General features: G+C 43.1%; 1 protein-coding gene across 4 annotated transcripts in view; it reads left to right on the top strand.

Annotated features, from left to right (window-relative positions):
• The window catches only part of RAD18 (RAD18 E3 ubiquitin protein ligase), a 61522-nt gene that overhangs the window by 6742 nt on the left and 37226 nt on the right, over nt 1-17554 (top strand). For all 4 annotated transcript variants that reach the window (XM_074602994.1, XM_074602993.1, XM_074602995.1 and 1 more), the window contains 4 exons: nt 7422-7777; nt 9934-10033; nt 13423-13607; nt 17030-17106. In XM_074602994.1, the coding sequence (XP_074459095.1) occupies nt 7422-7777; nt 9934-10033; nt 13423-13607; nt 17030-17106 (718 nt within the window). The remainder of the gene's footprint in view (nt 1-7421; nt 7778-9933; nt 10034-13422; nt 13608-17029; nt 17107-17554) is intronic.

The following is a 17554-nucleotide window of genomic DNA, read 5'->3' as shown; positions in this document are numbered from 1 at the left end:
GATGGGAAAAATGTAGGTATTGAGGGACCACAAATGTGAGTTTTCCTGGATAAGGGAAGTAATGGAGTAATGTGCTTTCACCTGGATTTCTTATCTACTTTTCCATTCATTTTTAATTCATTTTTGATCTTCTCATCCCTTTGAAAGACAGGAACAACAGAATAAGCATAACTTGGTAAACACTTACCACAGTAGATATATGCAATTTCTTGTATTATCTGTCTGTTTTCTTTTGATTAGAAGCAGTTCAGTGATTTGCTAGGTATTTTGTGGGTATTCCTATGTCTATGGGAAACAAATATACTATCCTCTTTTTCTCTTAAAGGAACTTGGAGCTTGAAGTCAGTGAGATTCTTGGCTTCGTAAGTGACAGGAAGCATAGTTCAGTTGATCGCTTTGTTTCTTGAGAGAGTTTCTGTGATGAAGATCTCATCTTCTGTATGACCACTATTAGATTGAATTGATTTTATTTGAAGAATTGAAATTCTACAGTTCCATTATTTTAGCTTTGGTATTTCCTAGTAATAAATGGATTACTATTTTTTTTTTTTTTTTTTGGTAATGTCTAATTTTCTAGGGAACAAGTAGTGCTGACTTGGATCCATTATGATATTGAATCTTAAACGTTAATTTTTTTTGACTGCTTTAATGGATCAGTATAAATCTTACCGGTCAGAGTAGTTTAATAATCTTTTCCTTTTGTGACTTGGAGTTCGATCAATTTCTCAACATAAAGTTAGATCAATAAAGTTAGACACAAACTGTGGTGTCCTGTTCTGCACTGGCTGGGGGGTAAGCTAGGACACAGCCAGCACAGGGCTCTTTCTGGATCCCGGTAAGCAAGGCCCAACAACTCTCTCTAATGAGACAGGCTCGTAAGAGGAATATAGACAGTGAGTAAATCTCACATTGCCTCAGATGCTGGGCGCCCTGTGTTCATGCCTCTCGGCCTGGGATCGCGTTTATTCTGCAGCTGGCCCTGAGATCAAGGGGAACGCTACTCACCTGGAGAGTCTTATGTGATACGAGTATTGGTAAATCATAGAATCATAGAACGGTTTAGGCTGGAAGGGACCTTAAAGATCATCTAGTTCCACATCCCCTGTCCTGGGCAGGGACACCTTCCACTAGGCCAGGTTGCTCCAAGCCCCGTCCAGCCTGGCCTTGAAAGCTCACAGGAGCATTGTTGGTTTCTGCCCTGGCGATGCTGACATGGGACAAATCTTCTGTCTCCCCCCTCCTTCCCCAAGTTTCCTTTTGGCCCTTCCCAAACCAAATCCAAAGTCCAGGGGTTGATTTTTGAAATGTGCTGAGCTCTTCAAGTCCATCCTGCCCTGACTTTGAGCCTCAGGTAGTTTGGCGCTTATGAAAATTAGGCCTTAAATCTTTTCAATATTTCACAAAATGCAAACGCATTTCTTAAGTCAGGCCCGTAGGGAAAGAAAATGTTAATGTTGGTGGTACTTAGCAAAGTAAAAGCTGTGTGCCAAGGTCAGTGTGTGCACGGAATGGAAATCATTCTAAATAGACCTGAGTGCCGACCCCATTTAGCTCAGCATTTAGCCTGGGCACAAGTGTTTGCGGAATTAGAGCCTTCGTGATCATCAGTGCTCGGTGAGTGCTGTCGTGGGAATCCTGCTTCCTCCCAGTAGAAGTGGTGGACTCTGACGTTTCCCAGGAAAAATGAAGATGTTGTGCTGTTCGCTGTGGCCCATTAATGTTATATTCTGCGTGGAAGGGTAGAGGAGTGGTTTGAATAGGCTTTAGCAGGTCTGAATTCACGTGTCCCTGCCCTTGTGCTCAGGAGACCCGAGGCTGCGGAGCTGCAGGAGGCTCCTGGCAGGGTGAGAGCAGCCTTTGGTCAGCGTTCTCTCTGCTGCTCCTGCCGCGCTTTGCAGGCAGCATTCATCACTCAGGGCAGGTCAGGAGAGCAGGAGGGGGAGCGCTCTTTGTGCCATCTTTCCTCTATGAACAATATTTTTTTATCAGTTGCAATGAGGCCAGTGTCTTCAAAACCAACAAGTTTAAAGTTTCGGTGGTTTGAAATTAATTTCTTTGTCCTCTAATAAAGCGATTATTTTGATGGAAATTGTCCGTTTCTGCATCACATAGTTAGAAAATTTAGCAATAAAACCTAAAATTATACTTGCATAAGTAGAAAACTAATCCTTGCTGAAAATGATCTGTGGTTTTTTCATACATAGGGAAGAAAAATATGTTTTAACTTTCAGGTTTATATCTTAGCTTCCTAATCAGAGTTACTTGATAGCTAGTGAGTCAGAGGAATAAACACATCTACTCCGAGTGCTTGAGAGAGCAGGTACTGTCATTTCTAATACACTGATTAAACTTCCAGGAGGACTGCAGGACAGTTAGGACTGTCCTGTGTGAGCTGTTCCTGGGAAGATTCACAACCCCATCTCCTCCCTGGAATTTATTTATGTGGAAGCACTAGATTCCCACCTACTTCCTCTGCTTCATAGCTGCTTCAGCAAGGGAGAAGTAAACAGACGATAAAATGGGAACCAGGATCTTGATGGAGGGCAGTGAAATTTTTTTGGTGAGTCTTGCAGAGCTGAAGAACAAAAAATTTTGTGAGATGTTTATACTGTTATTAAAACATGCCTGGCAGAGAGAGTATGCTGTACGCAGTGTATAAAGGTGACCATCCATTTTTAGTTAAACTAAAAGAAGGGTAACTCCCTGTCCTACCCCAGGCCAGTGATTAAAGAGGCTGGGTCTCGGAGGAGGATTTGGGTAGTGGACGTAACAGTGCCTGTTGATTCATCTTTCAGCTTTTAAAGGTGCTGCTTCTGCTCTTAAACAGTTTTGTCAGCTGTGATGCATTTACTGCTTTTGTGCCAGGAAGGTAAAATTGTATCTGCTAAAACCTTTCAGAACTGATAGTACTCTCTGTTAAATTCTTAACAGTGTAATAGATAATGTTGAAAACTGCTTGCAAAACGCAGACTTTTGAAAATTGTGTTGTCCTGACGTTTACGAGTAGAATCAGGTTCTAGGTGAGCTGGACAGTCTGGTGATGGTCGGGGGTGGACTTCTCCATCAACTGCTCGCTTTCTCTTGTCTTTGGATGCCAGGTGAATCTTCCAGGGCAGTCATGCTTGTCCGGGTCACTCCAATCACAACTATCAGAATTCCTGTGAATAAGGAGAAATTGGAGTAATTGGCTCTGGTGTTGAGGGAGTGGCAGTTGATAAAGGTACCGTGGGAGAGCCCAGGGCTGTGGGAGGGGTGCTGGCGGTGCTCTGGCTCTTCCCTCCCTGGGGTGCCGGGGTGTGGGGTGCTGCTCGGTGGGGCGCAGGTCCGTCAGGGCCACTAGATGTCATCACGCAGCCAGTGAAGCCACTCAGCGGGCCCAAAATACCGCATTTTGGGAAAAGACAGTCTGGGACTTTTCTCTCCTTTTTTGAATTTAGTACTAGCATTTTCTGTATTTTCCCACCAAAAAAAAAAAGGCATACAGAGATTTCATGTGTGTTCTGGAAACAAGTTTTAATGTTCTTGTCCTCCTGTTCTTTCCATTGATTCTGTGCCAATATCAGTTCCCTTCAGAAAGTCTATTCATGAGTTTTAATCCTTTAATACAAGGAAGAACTTTGTTTGATTATTTGTGGACCAATGGCGTAATTAAAGCAACCTTTATTATCAGCTTATTGTTAGGACAGGTTTTGGTTTTTGTACTGTTTTTCCGGTTTCTCTCTCTCTTTTTTTTATACCAGACCATATTTTATTGAGACAGCTGTTATTGCAGAATCTGGAATTTCTCTTCAGCCGATTTCTCTATTCTGGCTGCCTTCATGCAAGTATTAACAAGTTGCATATGAAGTGAGATAGTCTTCTATTTGGGTAGTCTGTCTTGTCAGCTCTGGAGCAGCTCTCATGAGTTCAGAAGCCTGTCCTTTCGTACAGGATTCACTGCAAAAATGCCGAGCTTTGCACTCTGAGCCTTCTGCTGCGTGGCTGCCGCCTGCTTCTGCCAGCCGTGGAGCTGCACCCCTCCCGCCAGCTCTCCTTTCAGCCGGCATCGGAATTGCTCAGCTGCCCCTCACTGGGGCCTGGCAGTCTGTCTCGGGTCCAGGCCCTGTGTTTGGAGGGACGAATCAGACTGCCAAAGTCTCTGCGTCGGGGAATTTGAGGTACCATAAGCTGTACTGTCGTGATGCTTCCTGAGAAAGAAATGTTGAGCAAAAGATAACACTGGTGAAAAGATAAACTGATGTGAAGTTTGACTTTGAGGAGTGTTGCCAGCTCGTATGAACGCATTGGGAAATCCATTTTAGCTAGTGAATATATGTTGTAGAAAAATAAACAGATGTAATTGGTAGTTACAAACAGTAGAACGTGTTACTTTGACAAGAGGAGGAGCTCTCAAAAGCTATAGAAAATACAATGAAAAGATGAGGGAGATCAGTTGCGTTCTCTAGGTGAAGGCAATGAATATATCCAACTGCTTAATTGTTCAGATATTTTTGCCTTTTGGGGCTGTATCATTCTTTATTTTATGGGAAAGCTAAACTGTGATATGATGCCAGATGATTGCATTTATGGATCTGCTTTATGTTTTCTGAGCCATGCTGCATCACAGGATGCTGGGCTTTTGTGTAAAATTGGTTGTTTAATAGCCAAAAGAATTGTGTGTTGACTTTGATTAGCTACTTCAGTGGAAGGCTGCCTGTGTGAAAACCTGGGGAGCCTGACGAAACAGACTTTTTTTTACATAGCCAAAAGATCAATTCCTTGTTCAAAAAGGGGGAAAAAAAATTTTTAAAAAGTACATCTTTGGTTGAACACCCAGCTGCATCTTTTTGAGGATTAAACTTTGCCTAAGTGTATTAAGAATAAAAGGCAACTAATTTGTTTGCTTTAGAACCTGATTGTAGAAATGACCATCTGAGATGTGACAAGTCGTCTGAGGCCATAGTTTGTTACCTTTAAGTTGAAGAATTCTGTGCGTTTATCTGCAGTAAAATGTGATACTTTGTCTGCTGATTATTGCTGCTAATGGCCGTGCTGAGTAGATCACACTGTCAGACCCTTCTGGTGCTTCTGGATGAAATACACGTCTCATAACCAGCAGCTGTGGAGCAGGAGCAGGGCTGCCTGAAGACGCTCAGTTTATGTTCCCAGTAACTCGCTCCTGAGCTCCCCGTCCAGTTGATCCTGCGCCAACAGTAGCTCGACCACTCTGTGTCTGTGTCAGACGGGGAATTAACCTCCTTCAAAACTTCCAGTCCATATCTAGGCATAAGCAGACAGACAAACATAGTTTTGCTGCCACACTTAATTGCACTTGTTTGCGCAGCAGAAAGTTAGTGTCTTGGGACAGGACAGACGTGAACTGCCACTGACGGGTGTGGTCATTGCATCCAGTAATCCAGGAAACTCAAACTCCACATCGGGCTTCTGGATCCAGCCTGAATATAACCACTGCAGTGTTCGGTGTGCTGAGCTGGGTGTTCCGCTTGTTCACCAGGAACCTAACTTAAATGAGTATCATTGTGGGGTCACCTTGTGACTTACGTGTCTTTGAAAAACAAATTGATGCATATAGGCAGTTCTCAATTAGTTGTTCTTCTCAGACATGAGAAATCTTTATTTTAAAAGACTGCAGAGTTTTCCAAGTGGTTACCCAATGCTGAACAATCTTCAGCACAGCATGGATTGGGGCACGTGGGGGTACACTGTGCCTTTTGGTGTAGGGGCTCTTAGGCTCCTTAGCATCCTCAAAAGCTAACCCTATTCCCATCCCTTCTTTTTGTGTTATCCTGCTCTAAAAAGAAGTGAAGGGAAGGTCCTCCCTACCCCACTTAGCAAGTGGGGACAGAGTATCTCTAAGAGGCGAATCCATCTCCTCCAGTTGTTGTTAGGGAGATGCTCCTTTCCCTGTAAGATTTTCCATTTTTTGTAAACAGTCCTAGTTTTTCAGAGCTTGTAGATGGTAATTGAGTTTTTTTTTTTTGGGGGGGGTAGGACTCCTGATGATGCAGCAGGCTGGGGCCCAGCAGGTGGTGGTTGTGAGAACGGTAGCGAGTCCCGGGGCAGGCTTGGCACTCTCGGAGAGCCGGACAAGGGGAGGGTGTGCAGGCTGCCCAGGGATGATGGAGCAGTGAATTAAAGGCGAATGAGCTAATGACTGCATGTGTACTTCTGCTGGCTGGTTTTGGGTGGATGTTACTAATTTTGTTGTGACCCTCAGGACGTGGAGGACTCTTGTCAAAGTAGCAGTGGGTGAGAGTGGGACATGTATTGTCTGTCGTTGATGTTAGCTGGGAAAGCCTTCCCTCCACCTGCAGTGATGCAGGCGTGAAAGCGAACCACGAGGTATGCGGGCAGGCTAGCTGCTGTGTCGCTATGCAGTCTCCCTGCCAAGAATGCAGCCTCTGGCTTAATTTATCTTAGATCGATCTGTGTAAAATACGTGGTAAAATAAACAGGGTTCTGCAAAAACCCCTGGGGTGAGGGTAGGAATAAAACATGTCTCTAAGATCTTAAGCCATTGCCCGAGCAGAACAACTGTGACTTTATAATATATTCTTCATATTAGCTCAAAGCTAAAAGTACTAATGAGACAGGCAGGAGAATGAACCTTCTGCTGCTACTGTGTTCCTACCGATAAAATGCAAGTTTATTGCTTTGAAGAGAGACTTCTGTTTAACTCGCATCTTAACGTTTGCTGTTGCTGCGGATGGTAGGGAGTACGGGTGGGGTTGAAGCACGCACAGCTGGGTGGTAAGTGTTCCAGTGGAGACTGAAGGGGGCTGTTCTTGAGGGCGGTTATGTTTTCCCCTTAATTTAGATGAGAAGAGAATGGAGGGTTTGTGCTCTTTGGCTGATCATTGATGGAAGGTGACTGAAATCGTTCAGGTTACCTGACACTAAATCTCAAGAGCTGACGAGCATGTGGGTATCTCCTGGTGGGGTTCTCTCCAGCTGAGTGGCAGTGAGCAGCTGTGCTGATGAGACCCATGGTGAGGAGGGACAGAAGGAACATGGCAGCGCTTTCTGCGAAGCTCTTTGCTTTCAGGAGCCTCTGTCACAGCTCTATGACACAGTGATTGAAGTACTCTGGCTTGAAAATGGTCCCCTACCATCTTCAAGTAAGGGGGAAAACCTTTTGTTCTTTACTCTGTTCCGTTTGATGTTCTCGGAGGCGTTTTATTACACTTGCAAAATGTAATTTATTTTGTTTGAAGATGAGAAAGATTCTGTAGAGCGTGGTGAGGCTCAGGGGTTGTGCTCCTGGGTGGTGCGAGCTCCTCAAGCACTGCGTGCAAGCGAGGAGGAGAGGGAGGACAGAATGGAGAAAAAGCTCGATCTGTTTTCATTCTGGTTTCTTTTCAAAGAACAAGCTAATACTGTCCAGTGTACCTAACTGCATGTTGTCTTCTGGATGCTTCTAGACAACAGCTCTTCCAGCTGGTCTCGGATGCTCCACGGATTTCATCTCCATTGGCCAGTAGCAGGCACTCAGCTGGCAAAAGCTACAGTAGGAGTCCTGTTTCTTGTCCAGTTTTAAAAGAAGAGGTGCCAATGATTGACAGATTCTTGAAAAAGGAAAAAGTTTGCACCTCAACAAAGGCAGACGGCCTGGCAGGAACAGATCGGAAGATTTTCAAAACTGAGGAACACCATAACCTTTACAGCAGTTCTGCAGAGGTTGATGGTAAAGAGAGTGAAGTGGGATCACAAGAGAGTCCCGAGTGCACCAAAACTCATGAAAAGCCTTCTACGTCTGTGGTAAAAGGAGTCAAGAAAGGTGAGATGCTTAATTTTTGGTTTTGTCCTGTTTTCTTCCCCAAGTCCGTGGCTGTGGTTGGCTGTGTGCATTAGAGTCCCTTCAGTACGTGGCACTCCTCTCATTTCTGTGCGTGGTTCTGATCGGCATTGGCACGTTCAGCTGCTTCCCACTGAACTGGGCAACACTTCATTCAGATACTGCTTTGGTGGGACGGCTCTGTTACAAGCGTATGCTTGATGAGGAAGCCTGGGCTGATGCCAGGTAATTAAATGGAGTTCAGCACTTACAGATTCCTTTGCTTTGAGTAACAGCTCTGAAAAACAATAGTTGCACAACAGGCTTACTCAGTAAAAAATGAAATCATTCTCTCTTCTCCTTCCCCTTAATGACTAGACAGACAACATCGACATTCATTCTGCTCTCCTATCCTTAACTAATCAGAAGCAAGGTATTTTATAATGCGTTTGTTATTTGAGGGGTGCACCCACCATCAAAATGATCATGGTTTCAGTTTTGTTAATATTCCTATTCATACACTCTCCAGAAGAAAGTAATCTGCTTTATTCCTCTGTAACTCTACAGTGTTATAATTAATTTATTTTGAAGCATGAAAATGCCCATTTATACTAATCAACTACAATAAAGTGACAGAATCCTCTTAGTTTTGACAGGGTAGCAGCCATCCTATTGACCCAATTAAAAGCCGAAATTAAAATAAAAGACGGTACACTGTAGAATCAGTCCAGCACTGATTCTTACTAGTTCATATTTATCTGGTCTTTTGATTAACAGTTTATTCAGCTGGAACTCTGAAGTTCTTATTTGTTCATTAGCTGGGTAAATACTGCTTAAAGATGTAATACAGCCAGAGAAGTTGCCACAGGAAAATGGCATCAACTTAGCCAGAAGTTACATTTCTTAGTCTGATGCATAAAACTTGCTCACGTTAGTAATTTAAAACTCATATGAAATTTTAGCACTCATTTATTCTTGAGCAAATGAATTTTTCACTTGCTTACCATTTTATGACCTTTTTAAATCCTCAGGCATGCATCACATTGAAATTATTTCCACAAATGCAAAGTAGTTGGTCAAACAGTGTAAAAGAAAGACTTGAAATGAGGCAGTGCTGAAGTGGGTTTAGCGAGTATTATTTGTTCCTGTGTTAAGAATTAAAATGTTAACTTCAAATACAATAATAGACTGCTCAGAACTATTGTGTTATGTTATGGTCCCAACTTTTTTTTTTTAACCTTTGACTGGAATATGATGTCATGGGAGTCAGGAACTGCAAAGCAGTGTTACCAGATAACTCCCTCAATTCCCACAACATTTCACAGAGTTTTTCGTAGGTTCTTTTTTGTTTTGTCTTTTAAATGAAAACGGACTTCCTTCATACTAATACAGAGCATGTCAGTTAAAGAATCGCTTTCTCATACTGTTCCTTTAAAGTTAGCCTTTAGTTTTTGACATAATGTGATTGCTAAAGACAAATATTTTCAGTCTGTGTTTTTCGACTGTCTCTACAGGTAATGTTTATAGGTGCTTCTTGCAAATACGATGCAGGAAGAATTCTGAGTTGAGTGGGACCGTGCTGTGGGGCATTTGTGAGCCTCTGAGCCCACGTCACGCGATCTGGTTATCTGTACTGAGTGATGAGTATAGGCATGGCTGGGGCGTAGGATCCCTGCGTGGCAGGGTTAGCGCGTGCATTCACAGGCCTCTTGAGAGCCCGAGACTGGGAACATTATGTTCATAGGAATAAAGTTTGTGCTATACTGTTTCACCAAAATGAAGCAGCTTCCTTTATTTAGCAGTGAAATACTGCAAAAGTGAAAGCCATTAGCATGGAAATATGCTTATGTTTATATTAGCCCCTAGGTTTCTGTGTAGTATGTATGTTATTCCAGGTTTTTATTAGAGATCTCATTCCATCTGATGCGGGGAAGATGAGAACCATTCTGATATTACATAGAGAGGGAAATAGATGTTCTGGAATGAAAATGGAAATGGAAAATGAAGATTATGGATAGACATGCCAGATGTTTTAAAAAAAAAAAAAGTGAAATTCTGGATTTTCATTTTCTTCAATCAACAGTTACTGTTTCAGATGAAAACATTTGCTCTTTGCTGCAATATACATGCTAGTGAATTCCTTCTCCCTTGCTTTTCAGTGGATTGTCCTGTTTGCGAGGTTGCTATTCCAGAGCAATATATAAACAAACATCTGGATAGCTGCTTGACCAGAGATGAGAAGAAGGACAGCCTCAGAAGGTAAGAAACAACTTTGAGAACTTCTATATGCATGTAGCCATTTTTCTGCACTGCTGAAATAAGAACTATAAGTTGATGGGTTATAATACAGTGGATTGTTTGTTTCTTGGTTACCTGCTGTATAGATTCCTCTAAAATCACTGTATAAATACGATAACGGTGATGTTCCCCTCTCAAGAAAGTAAGTGGATTGCCAGCAGAATTACTTGTTGGCTTTTAGTGGCAAGAAAACACTGGACAATGTTTTAAAGAATTCAACGCAGGGAGTAAAACTTAATCTGTACCTTATTCTCGTCACATTTCTGCTCACTAGCATTAAAATTCTATTCAGATAACACTTATTCCCATTTTTCACTTGGTGAATGAATTGCTTCCCCCAATCCAGATGGGCCAAAAGACAATTTCTTCACTGGCTGTCAAGTTAAAAAATAAAAATTGCACCTTACTCTGCTCGCTGTGGTTCTTTTCAAATTGCCACAGTCAAGGTTGTTTCTTTAAGATCTCAATTTCCATAAGATTAATGCATGCCTTTGACATGTTGCCTCCACCCTAGAATTCGTCACGGTCGCCCCATTCACATCAGAAGTGTAATTTCCGTTTATTTTACTTACTAGCATAAATTTAGGCCACGATTGTTTTTAACTGATCAGATTTAAGAACTGTGAGGGACTCTCTGCATGCGGTTTTACTGCAAGCTTGCATTTCCAGTTCCTCTGAGCCTTCAATTACAAAGTAATTTTATGTTAAAGCTCTTCTTTTGCCCAGTCATGCTTAGAATGCAATCTGTAAGCTAAAGGACTTTGAAGATGAATAAATAGTAAATTAATATTGAAATCTGATGTTACATTTTAATTTTTATTGGGGATGGTTTTAGTGTTTTCTCTGTTCTCAATGAATGAAAATAAAAGCCAGATCTTTCTTTGGTCTCCAGCCCATGTCCCTAACAGAATTTTAAACTTTGCTTATTTTATCTAGACTGCTTGATCTTAAGAAAGTATCATGCAAGATACTTCTCCTTAGGGACCGGCTATTGTCTGTGAAGTGCTGGCTTTTTGGCAATGTATTTATTTTATGGCAGTGTTGTTTGGGTTTCAGTAACAACACATCTCTAGTTCTTCTCTGAGGAATTTTAGCTCTTTTTATTCCCAAATTAGGAGCACATGGCATGCTATGTTAACAGTTGAGCAGTATTTCAGCGGAACTGATAATTTAGTCCCCCAAACCTGCACAGGAGTAATTACAACAGGTAAGTGTATGTTCACAAAGAACACTGCATTTCTCAAGGATGGGAAAAAAACCCACACCAACATTATGATTCAAAACTGTTGTGAACTGTTTTCCTGTAGCTGTCTGCTTGCAAAGCTGTCATTGCTCTCCTGGGTCGTGCTGCTGGTGAATTATAATACATAGAAAGCTTTTTTTTTTTTAAACTTTAAAATTTATTTTCAACATAGTAAGTCGAAAGTGCTAAATACAGTTTTCCAATAAGTCTCTTGCTTTCACAACAGAAAGTTAACTTCTCCGTAATTCAGAGCAGTGCAGCTGAACTTGTATTTTGCTGCAGGAAGAAAAGCATCTAACTAAATGCTGTTCTTCTGTAACTAATAAATAATTTAAGTTGAAGACGAGCAAGGCAGTAGACGGATTGCAGTACTTTTGTTGGCTCGTGTATTTCACCAGGAGGTGTAGAGAAGACTGAGCTAATTTGTGCAAAAAGAAACTGTTCTGCTAATTTTAGATGACAAAATTTGTAGTAGGACTTGAATTTTCTATGGCGTTTTCCTGTAATTAAGATGTTTTCCCTAGCTATGCCAGGAATGTTGCATTCTTCTGACATAAGGGGGTGTGAAGGAGTACATTTTGGTTTTAGATGTTATTCATCTGAGAGCACTATTAATTCTTTTTAATGGCACTTTGTGTGTTGCCAGACTACCCTTCTGTTAAATGGGAACTACAGATTTGCTTTCAGGTACATATGACTGTATTGTGTATGGAAGGCATGCCATCCAGAGGGACCTGGGCAGGCTGGAGAGGTGGGCCTGTGTCGACCCCATGGAAGTTCAACAAGGCCAAGTGCGAGGTCCTGCACCTGGGTCATGGCAATCCCAAGCAGAAATCCAGGCTGGGTGGAGAATGGCTGGAGAGCAGCCCTGAGCAGAAAGACCTGGGGGTGCTGGTGGATGAGAAGCTCAGCACGAGCTGGCAATGGGCGCTGGCAGCCCAGAAACCCCCCGCAGCCTGGGCTGCATCCCCAGCAGCGTGGGCAGCAGGGTGAGGGGGGGATTCTGCCCCTCTGCTCTGCTCTGGGGAGACCCCCCTGCAGGGCTGCCTCCAGCTCTGGGCACCAACAGCAGAAGGACACGGAGCTGTTGGAGCGGGGCCAGAGGAGGCCCCGGAGATGCTGGGAGGGCTGGAGCCCCTCTGCTGGGAGGACAGGCTGAGAGAGCTGGGGGGGTTCAGCCTGGAGAAGAGAAGGCTCCGGGGAGACCTAGGAGCCCCTTCCAGTCCCTAAAGGGGCTCCAGGAAAGCTGGGGAGGGACTCTGGATCAGGGAGGGGAGCCGTGGGATGAGGGGGAACGGTTTTACACTGGAAGAGGGGAGATTTAGATGAGATCTGAGGCAGAAATTCTCTGCTGTGAAGGTGGTGAGCCCCTGGCCCAGGTTGCCCAGAGAAGCTGTGGCTGCCCCATCCCTGGAGGGGTTCAAGGCCAGGTTGGACGGGGCTTGGAGCAGCCTGGTCTGGTGGGAGGTGTCCCTGCCCAGGGCAGGGGGTGGCACTGGGTGGGCTTTAAGGTCCCTTCCCACCCAAACCATTCCATGACTCTATGATCTTTCTCAAAGTCATTTTTCCACAAAGCTGAAAAATCTCCTAATGCAAGTTTTGGCTTGCAGTTTTAATGGCTTAAAACTTCACCAACCCATTGAGGTAAGACATGGCCAGTGCTTGGGTCGAAAACCTGTGTTTCAGCAATCTGAATTCATGTGAACTTTCTTTTGAATTCAGAGCAAATGTAGGCTTCATCCTAATGAAGATGTACAATACTGTGTTTGCTGATGTGATTCTGAAGCCTTTGCTGTAGATATTACAAACTGAGCTGCAGTACTTGTCACACGAGTCGTGTTTGCATCTTTTCCTAAAGAAGACCAGACTAGACTATTGGTTTCTGCACACTTGAATTATTCTTTGTGGCACATGGAAAAAGTATTCTGGCTTCCTAGAGCTGTTGCTGTTGCATCTATGATACCCTGTGTAATTGGTTGTGTGTCTGTCATGACTGAAATAATTCTTTCAAGTATTTATTACCCAGAAATGCCCTGTAAAAATGTAAGTACTTTGGTTTTCATAGCAGTATTTATTAAAAAAAGCTTGTTTAATTTTCCTTTGGCAGTTCTGCTCACAAAAGGAAGCCTATGTCTAAAGTTGTTTACAACTTGCTCTCTGATCGTGATTTGAGGAAGAAACTAAAGGAACATGGACTGTCTACCCACGGGACCCGGCAGCAGCTCATTAAAAGACACCAAGAATTTGTGCACATGTATAACGCTCAATGTGATTCTCTAAATCCCAAATCGGGTAAGTTAGAAATTCTAGGAAAGCTGTTACCATCGCAAACTCTTTGTATGCGTTTCTCCTTCTCTTAGTTCTCAGGGTAGGAATAAGGCTGGCTTGAATATTTGGTAAAACTGGAGCTGGAAGAACTTATCTTATACAAATCAAGATTAATGTAAAAAAAGGAAACTTAAGGAAAACCAGAAACGTGTTGCTATACTCTGGAAGTATTCAGCAAGAATGTGTTGAAGTGCTTTGATACTTCCTGGTTTACTAACCGTGTTCTGAAAAAATGATGAGTGTCTCCAAATTAGACTCCAAGGCTTTTACTTAAAAAAATTGGAAATACCTGAGGTTCTTAGCAAATGAATGGATTATTAATTTATCTTTTGTTTGGAATTTGTTCTCTTCCTTCTGTGCACTGAGACTTTTATATTTTTATTGGATTTCATTTCAGAATTAAATTTCTTTTTGGAGGTAATAGGTAAGGGTAGAATGAATTAATAAGAAAGTGTTAATGTTTTGCTGCAGTTTATATCAATTTAGGTGTTTGGCAGCAATTTTATACAATTAAACTCAGACTGTATACTATAGCACTAAACACCTGTATGGGATAAGGAGAACGTGTTTTAGTCTCTAACGTGAGTGCAATATAAACCTCCTCTGAACAGCAGTCTGGTGCTGCATGTGCTCAGGCTTAATGCTTGGAAATGCCAGGGTTGGAGCTGGGAGCAGCGGAGGGGGGTTGTGCTGCCAGGCTTTGCAGGCAGAGTGGCCATTTTTTAAAATTTTGAATAGCATGTATTGAGCTAGAGGGAGAATTGTCCCAGCTCATCTTGTTATATTCTATTTTACACAAGATGAAAACACGCATCTTTTTTTAAAGATGTGTCATTTGTCATCTTGCCGTTCAGTTCTGCAAGTGGTACGAGTAACAGCACAAACACACCGGCGTGCGTGGGTGAGATAGACACCGGATTTATAGTTATATTATTTTTTTATTTGCTTAGAAGCTTAAGGCAAACAGTCCTTTTAACAGAATTTCTAACAGGATCGTGTTCTGATATTACTCTTCTGGGAGCTGCAAAGCTGTCAGTGTCCTGGAAACTCTGATATAGCTGGTATTGTATTTTCTGCACTGGTTTGGGGCTGGAGCTGCCTGCCGGTCTGCAGCGGGGGTCAGTCCTGCTGCTGGCGAGAGCTGCTCTGGGCACCTCAGAGATGGAGAGGTGAGAAATGCTGTTCCTCACCCTCAGCTTGAGCTCTTTAATTCCATGTGTTCAGAGAGGCTTTAGTCCTGAAGCACAGTATTGCCATTTCTTCCAGAAGTTGTTAACAATTTTGAATGTTTTGTGTGTATTGAAGGGCTCAGAAACTATTTGGACCAGTCCTGCTGGGAGTGGGACTGTTGGGAACCGAGGGAGTGGGCAGGGCTGTGTTCAACTCCTTTATTAAACAGGCAGAACCACCAGATGTGGTGCTTTTTGAAAAATAAAGTCCGTCACTGAGGACTGTAAATCTGAATTTAGCAGCCAAACTTTAGGCTCCTGCTTTTTGAAATCTTGATTTCACTTGCCAGCTCTTGGCTTGGATTGTGAGAGCAAGTGTATGAGAAAAGCGAGTTTGTAGCCAACACTATTCGCTTTTTCATTTTGCTCCTTTAACCATTTTAAGATGTTGACTAAGGTGGTGCTGTTCAAACCCAGCTGGCAACTAGAACCACGCAGCCGCTCGCTTGCACCCCTTTTACCCCCAGCAGAAGGTGAAGTGCCCAAGTGATTTAGGTGCCAAGTGTCACTGCTCAGTTTGTGCCTAAGTACTTTGGAAAATAAACATAAATGCCTTCAAAAATTGTTTTCTAGGACTTCAGAAAGTCTCTGGGATGGGAACGAGCACACAGAACTGAGATGGTGTTTGACTTCAGCAATGATAGAAGTTTAGGAGGTTTGTTGTTTAAGTCTGTGAGAACAGCACTTGTATCTGAGTTTCAATCAGGCTATGATTTATGTTAATCTTGGAAATGTAATTAGACGCTGTCGAAGCCCCTCTGTGAGTTGCCAGCAGCAGCCGTAAAGCGGCGGCAGGTGGAGGAGGTGTGCCCCCCGTGTCCCATGGCTGAGGAGGAGCGGAGCAGTTTTGCAGCACAGTGACTGTGGGCTGTTGGCAGCCGCGGTAGCTGCGGTGGGGGGAGAGGAAGGGTGGTGGGGCCGGGGTGGCCCTGCTGTTGGTGTGAGGAGTGTGCTGGTTCGACTGGAGCCCCGTGTCCACTGGAGGTGCGATAGAACGGACGCTGTGGGAGCAGGCGGGTCTCCTATAGTCTTTCACGCAGTGGTGGGTACTGGGCTCTTGGAGCAATCCTTCACGTGCCGCTGGTGATGAGGTAGCACCAAGCGTCTGCGTCCTTCATGCGTGCTGGCTAGATGAAGGGTTTCATGATGTACTTCTGCATTATTTAGGGCAGACTAGCTAAACTTTTACTGAGTTCTGGCTCAGTCCCTATTTGTAAAGGATGAATTATTAAACTCACACACTTAAGATGCAGACATGCATTTTGGGCGGTAGCAGTGAACCTAAGGTCACTACATAAGCTGCAGTGCTGAGCTTCTGAGGAAGCAGAGGTGCCAAATTGCTGGATTTTGCTTAAACCAGTTTTGAACAGGTTTTATTCCTTCACAGATTAATAAGCTTTTGTTCTCTGGCTACTGTACTGTCTAGTGAAAGTGTTTGTTTTAAGAAATACCTAGCAGCTCTGTGAAAATGATTAAGTGTAGAAACAGATTTGTAAAAGTGTCAAAATAAACCCTACAGGGCCTTGCATAGCTGTAGTTTTAGTTAAATGTTAACAAAACACAGCTATGTCTGTTCATATGCTTTTGAGGTGTCTGACCTAATTGCTGGAGTAGGTTGTAATTCATCTTTGGACTATGGGTTTTGGCCATAAGTCTGCAGACAGTTCTGTGTTGCCTTGGAAGGCCGTCCTTGGAGGTAAAAATAAGAGAAACAGCAGATGTCGTTCTTTTATCTTCCACTTAAAGTTATATTATAAAATGGAAACTCTTTTTATAAAAAAAAACATGCCTGCGTGCCACAGAAACACTATAGTGTGGTAGAGAAAGATTCAAATATGATTGGAAAAGGCTATATTTTCCCATGAATTTAATACAAAGGAAATGAGAGTGACGTCCCGGGAGGTGGCTGGGACCAGCTGCGGGCAGCTCGGCCGAGGCCTGTGGCTGCCGAGCCCGGGCACTGCCGCTCAGAGCGCTGCCTCTGCACCAACAACCGCTTCACTGGTGTAAAACCATGCCACGTGGATTCGCCCGAGACTGGAGTCTGAGTTTTCACTGTTGGAGAGCTAATGCTGGTTTGTCTCTTTGTGATTTAAATTTAAATCATGCTGTTACATCTTTTAATTTAGCAGCTCCCTTTCCTGTATTTTCAAACAGTTGCAGAGGTTGTTAAAGAGCTGGAAAAGAATGAGAAGATTCGGGTTCAGCTTGAAATGAACAAAACCGGTGAAAATGTAAGTTAATTATCTTTGCTCTCAGAGGGGGATGGCTAGGAGAAATTGTCGAGAGGGCACTGAACATGTTTGTCTATCACTTTATTATGGGAATTCCCAGATTCCCAGGTTGTGTGTTGGAATTCTCATACGCCATCTTAAAATCAACACTATTTTCTCATGCCACTCATTTGCCATGGGCAGTTTTTCCTGCACTGCTGATGTTTGTATGCCCAAACCATTTAAGTAGGAGCATTTTTTTTTTTGTTTGATTGCAATAAAAATTCTTGAGAAATGTTCCCCTTGGTCATATTGGAGGGTTTTGACCCTCCACGGCAGTGTGGGGAGTATTTTGCTTCCTAGAATTCTCTAGGATTTAGCTAGCAAATTCCTTGCTTCCGTATCAGCAATAGTGCCTGTTCTTTTCCCATGACATATGATACTTTTGTGACTTTTGGAGCATGTTTGT

The sequence above is a fragment of the Larus michahellis genome, chromosome 10 (genome assembly GCF_964199755.1).
Source record: "Larus michahellis chromosome 10, bLarMic1.1, whole genome shotgun sequence".
In the NCBI taxonomy this organism is placed as follows: domain Eukaryota; kingdom Metazoa; phylum Chordata; class Aves; order Charadriiformes; family Laridae; genus Larus; species Larus michahellis.
This window is presented reverse-complemented; position numbering and strand designations above follow the sequence as displayed.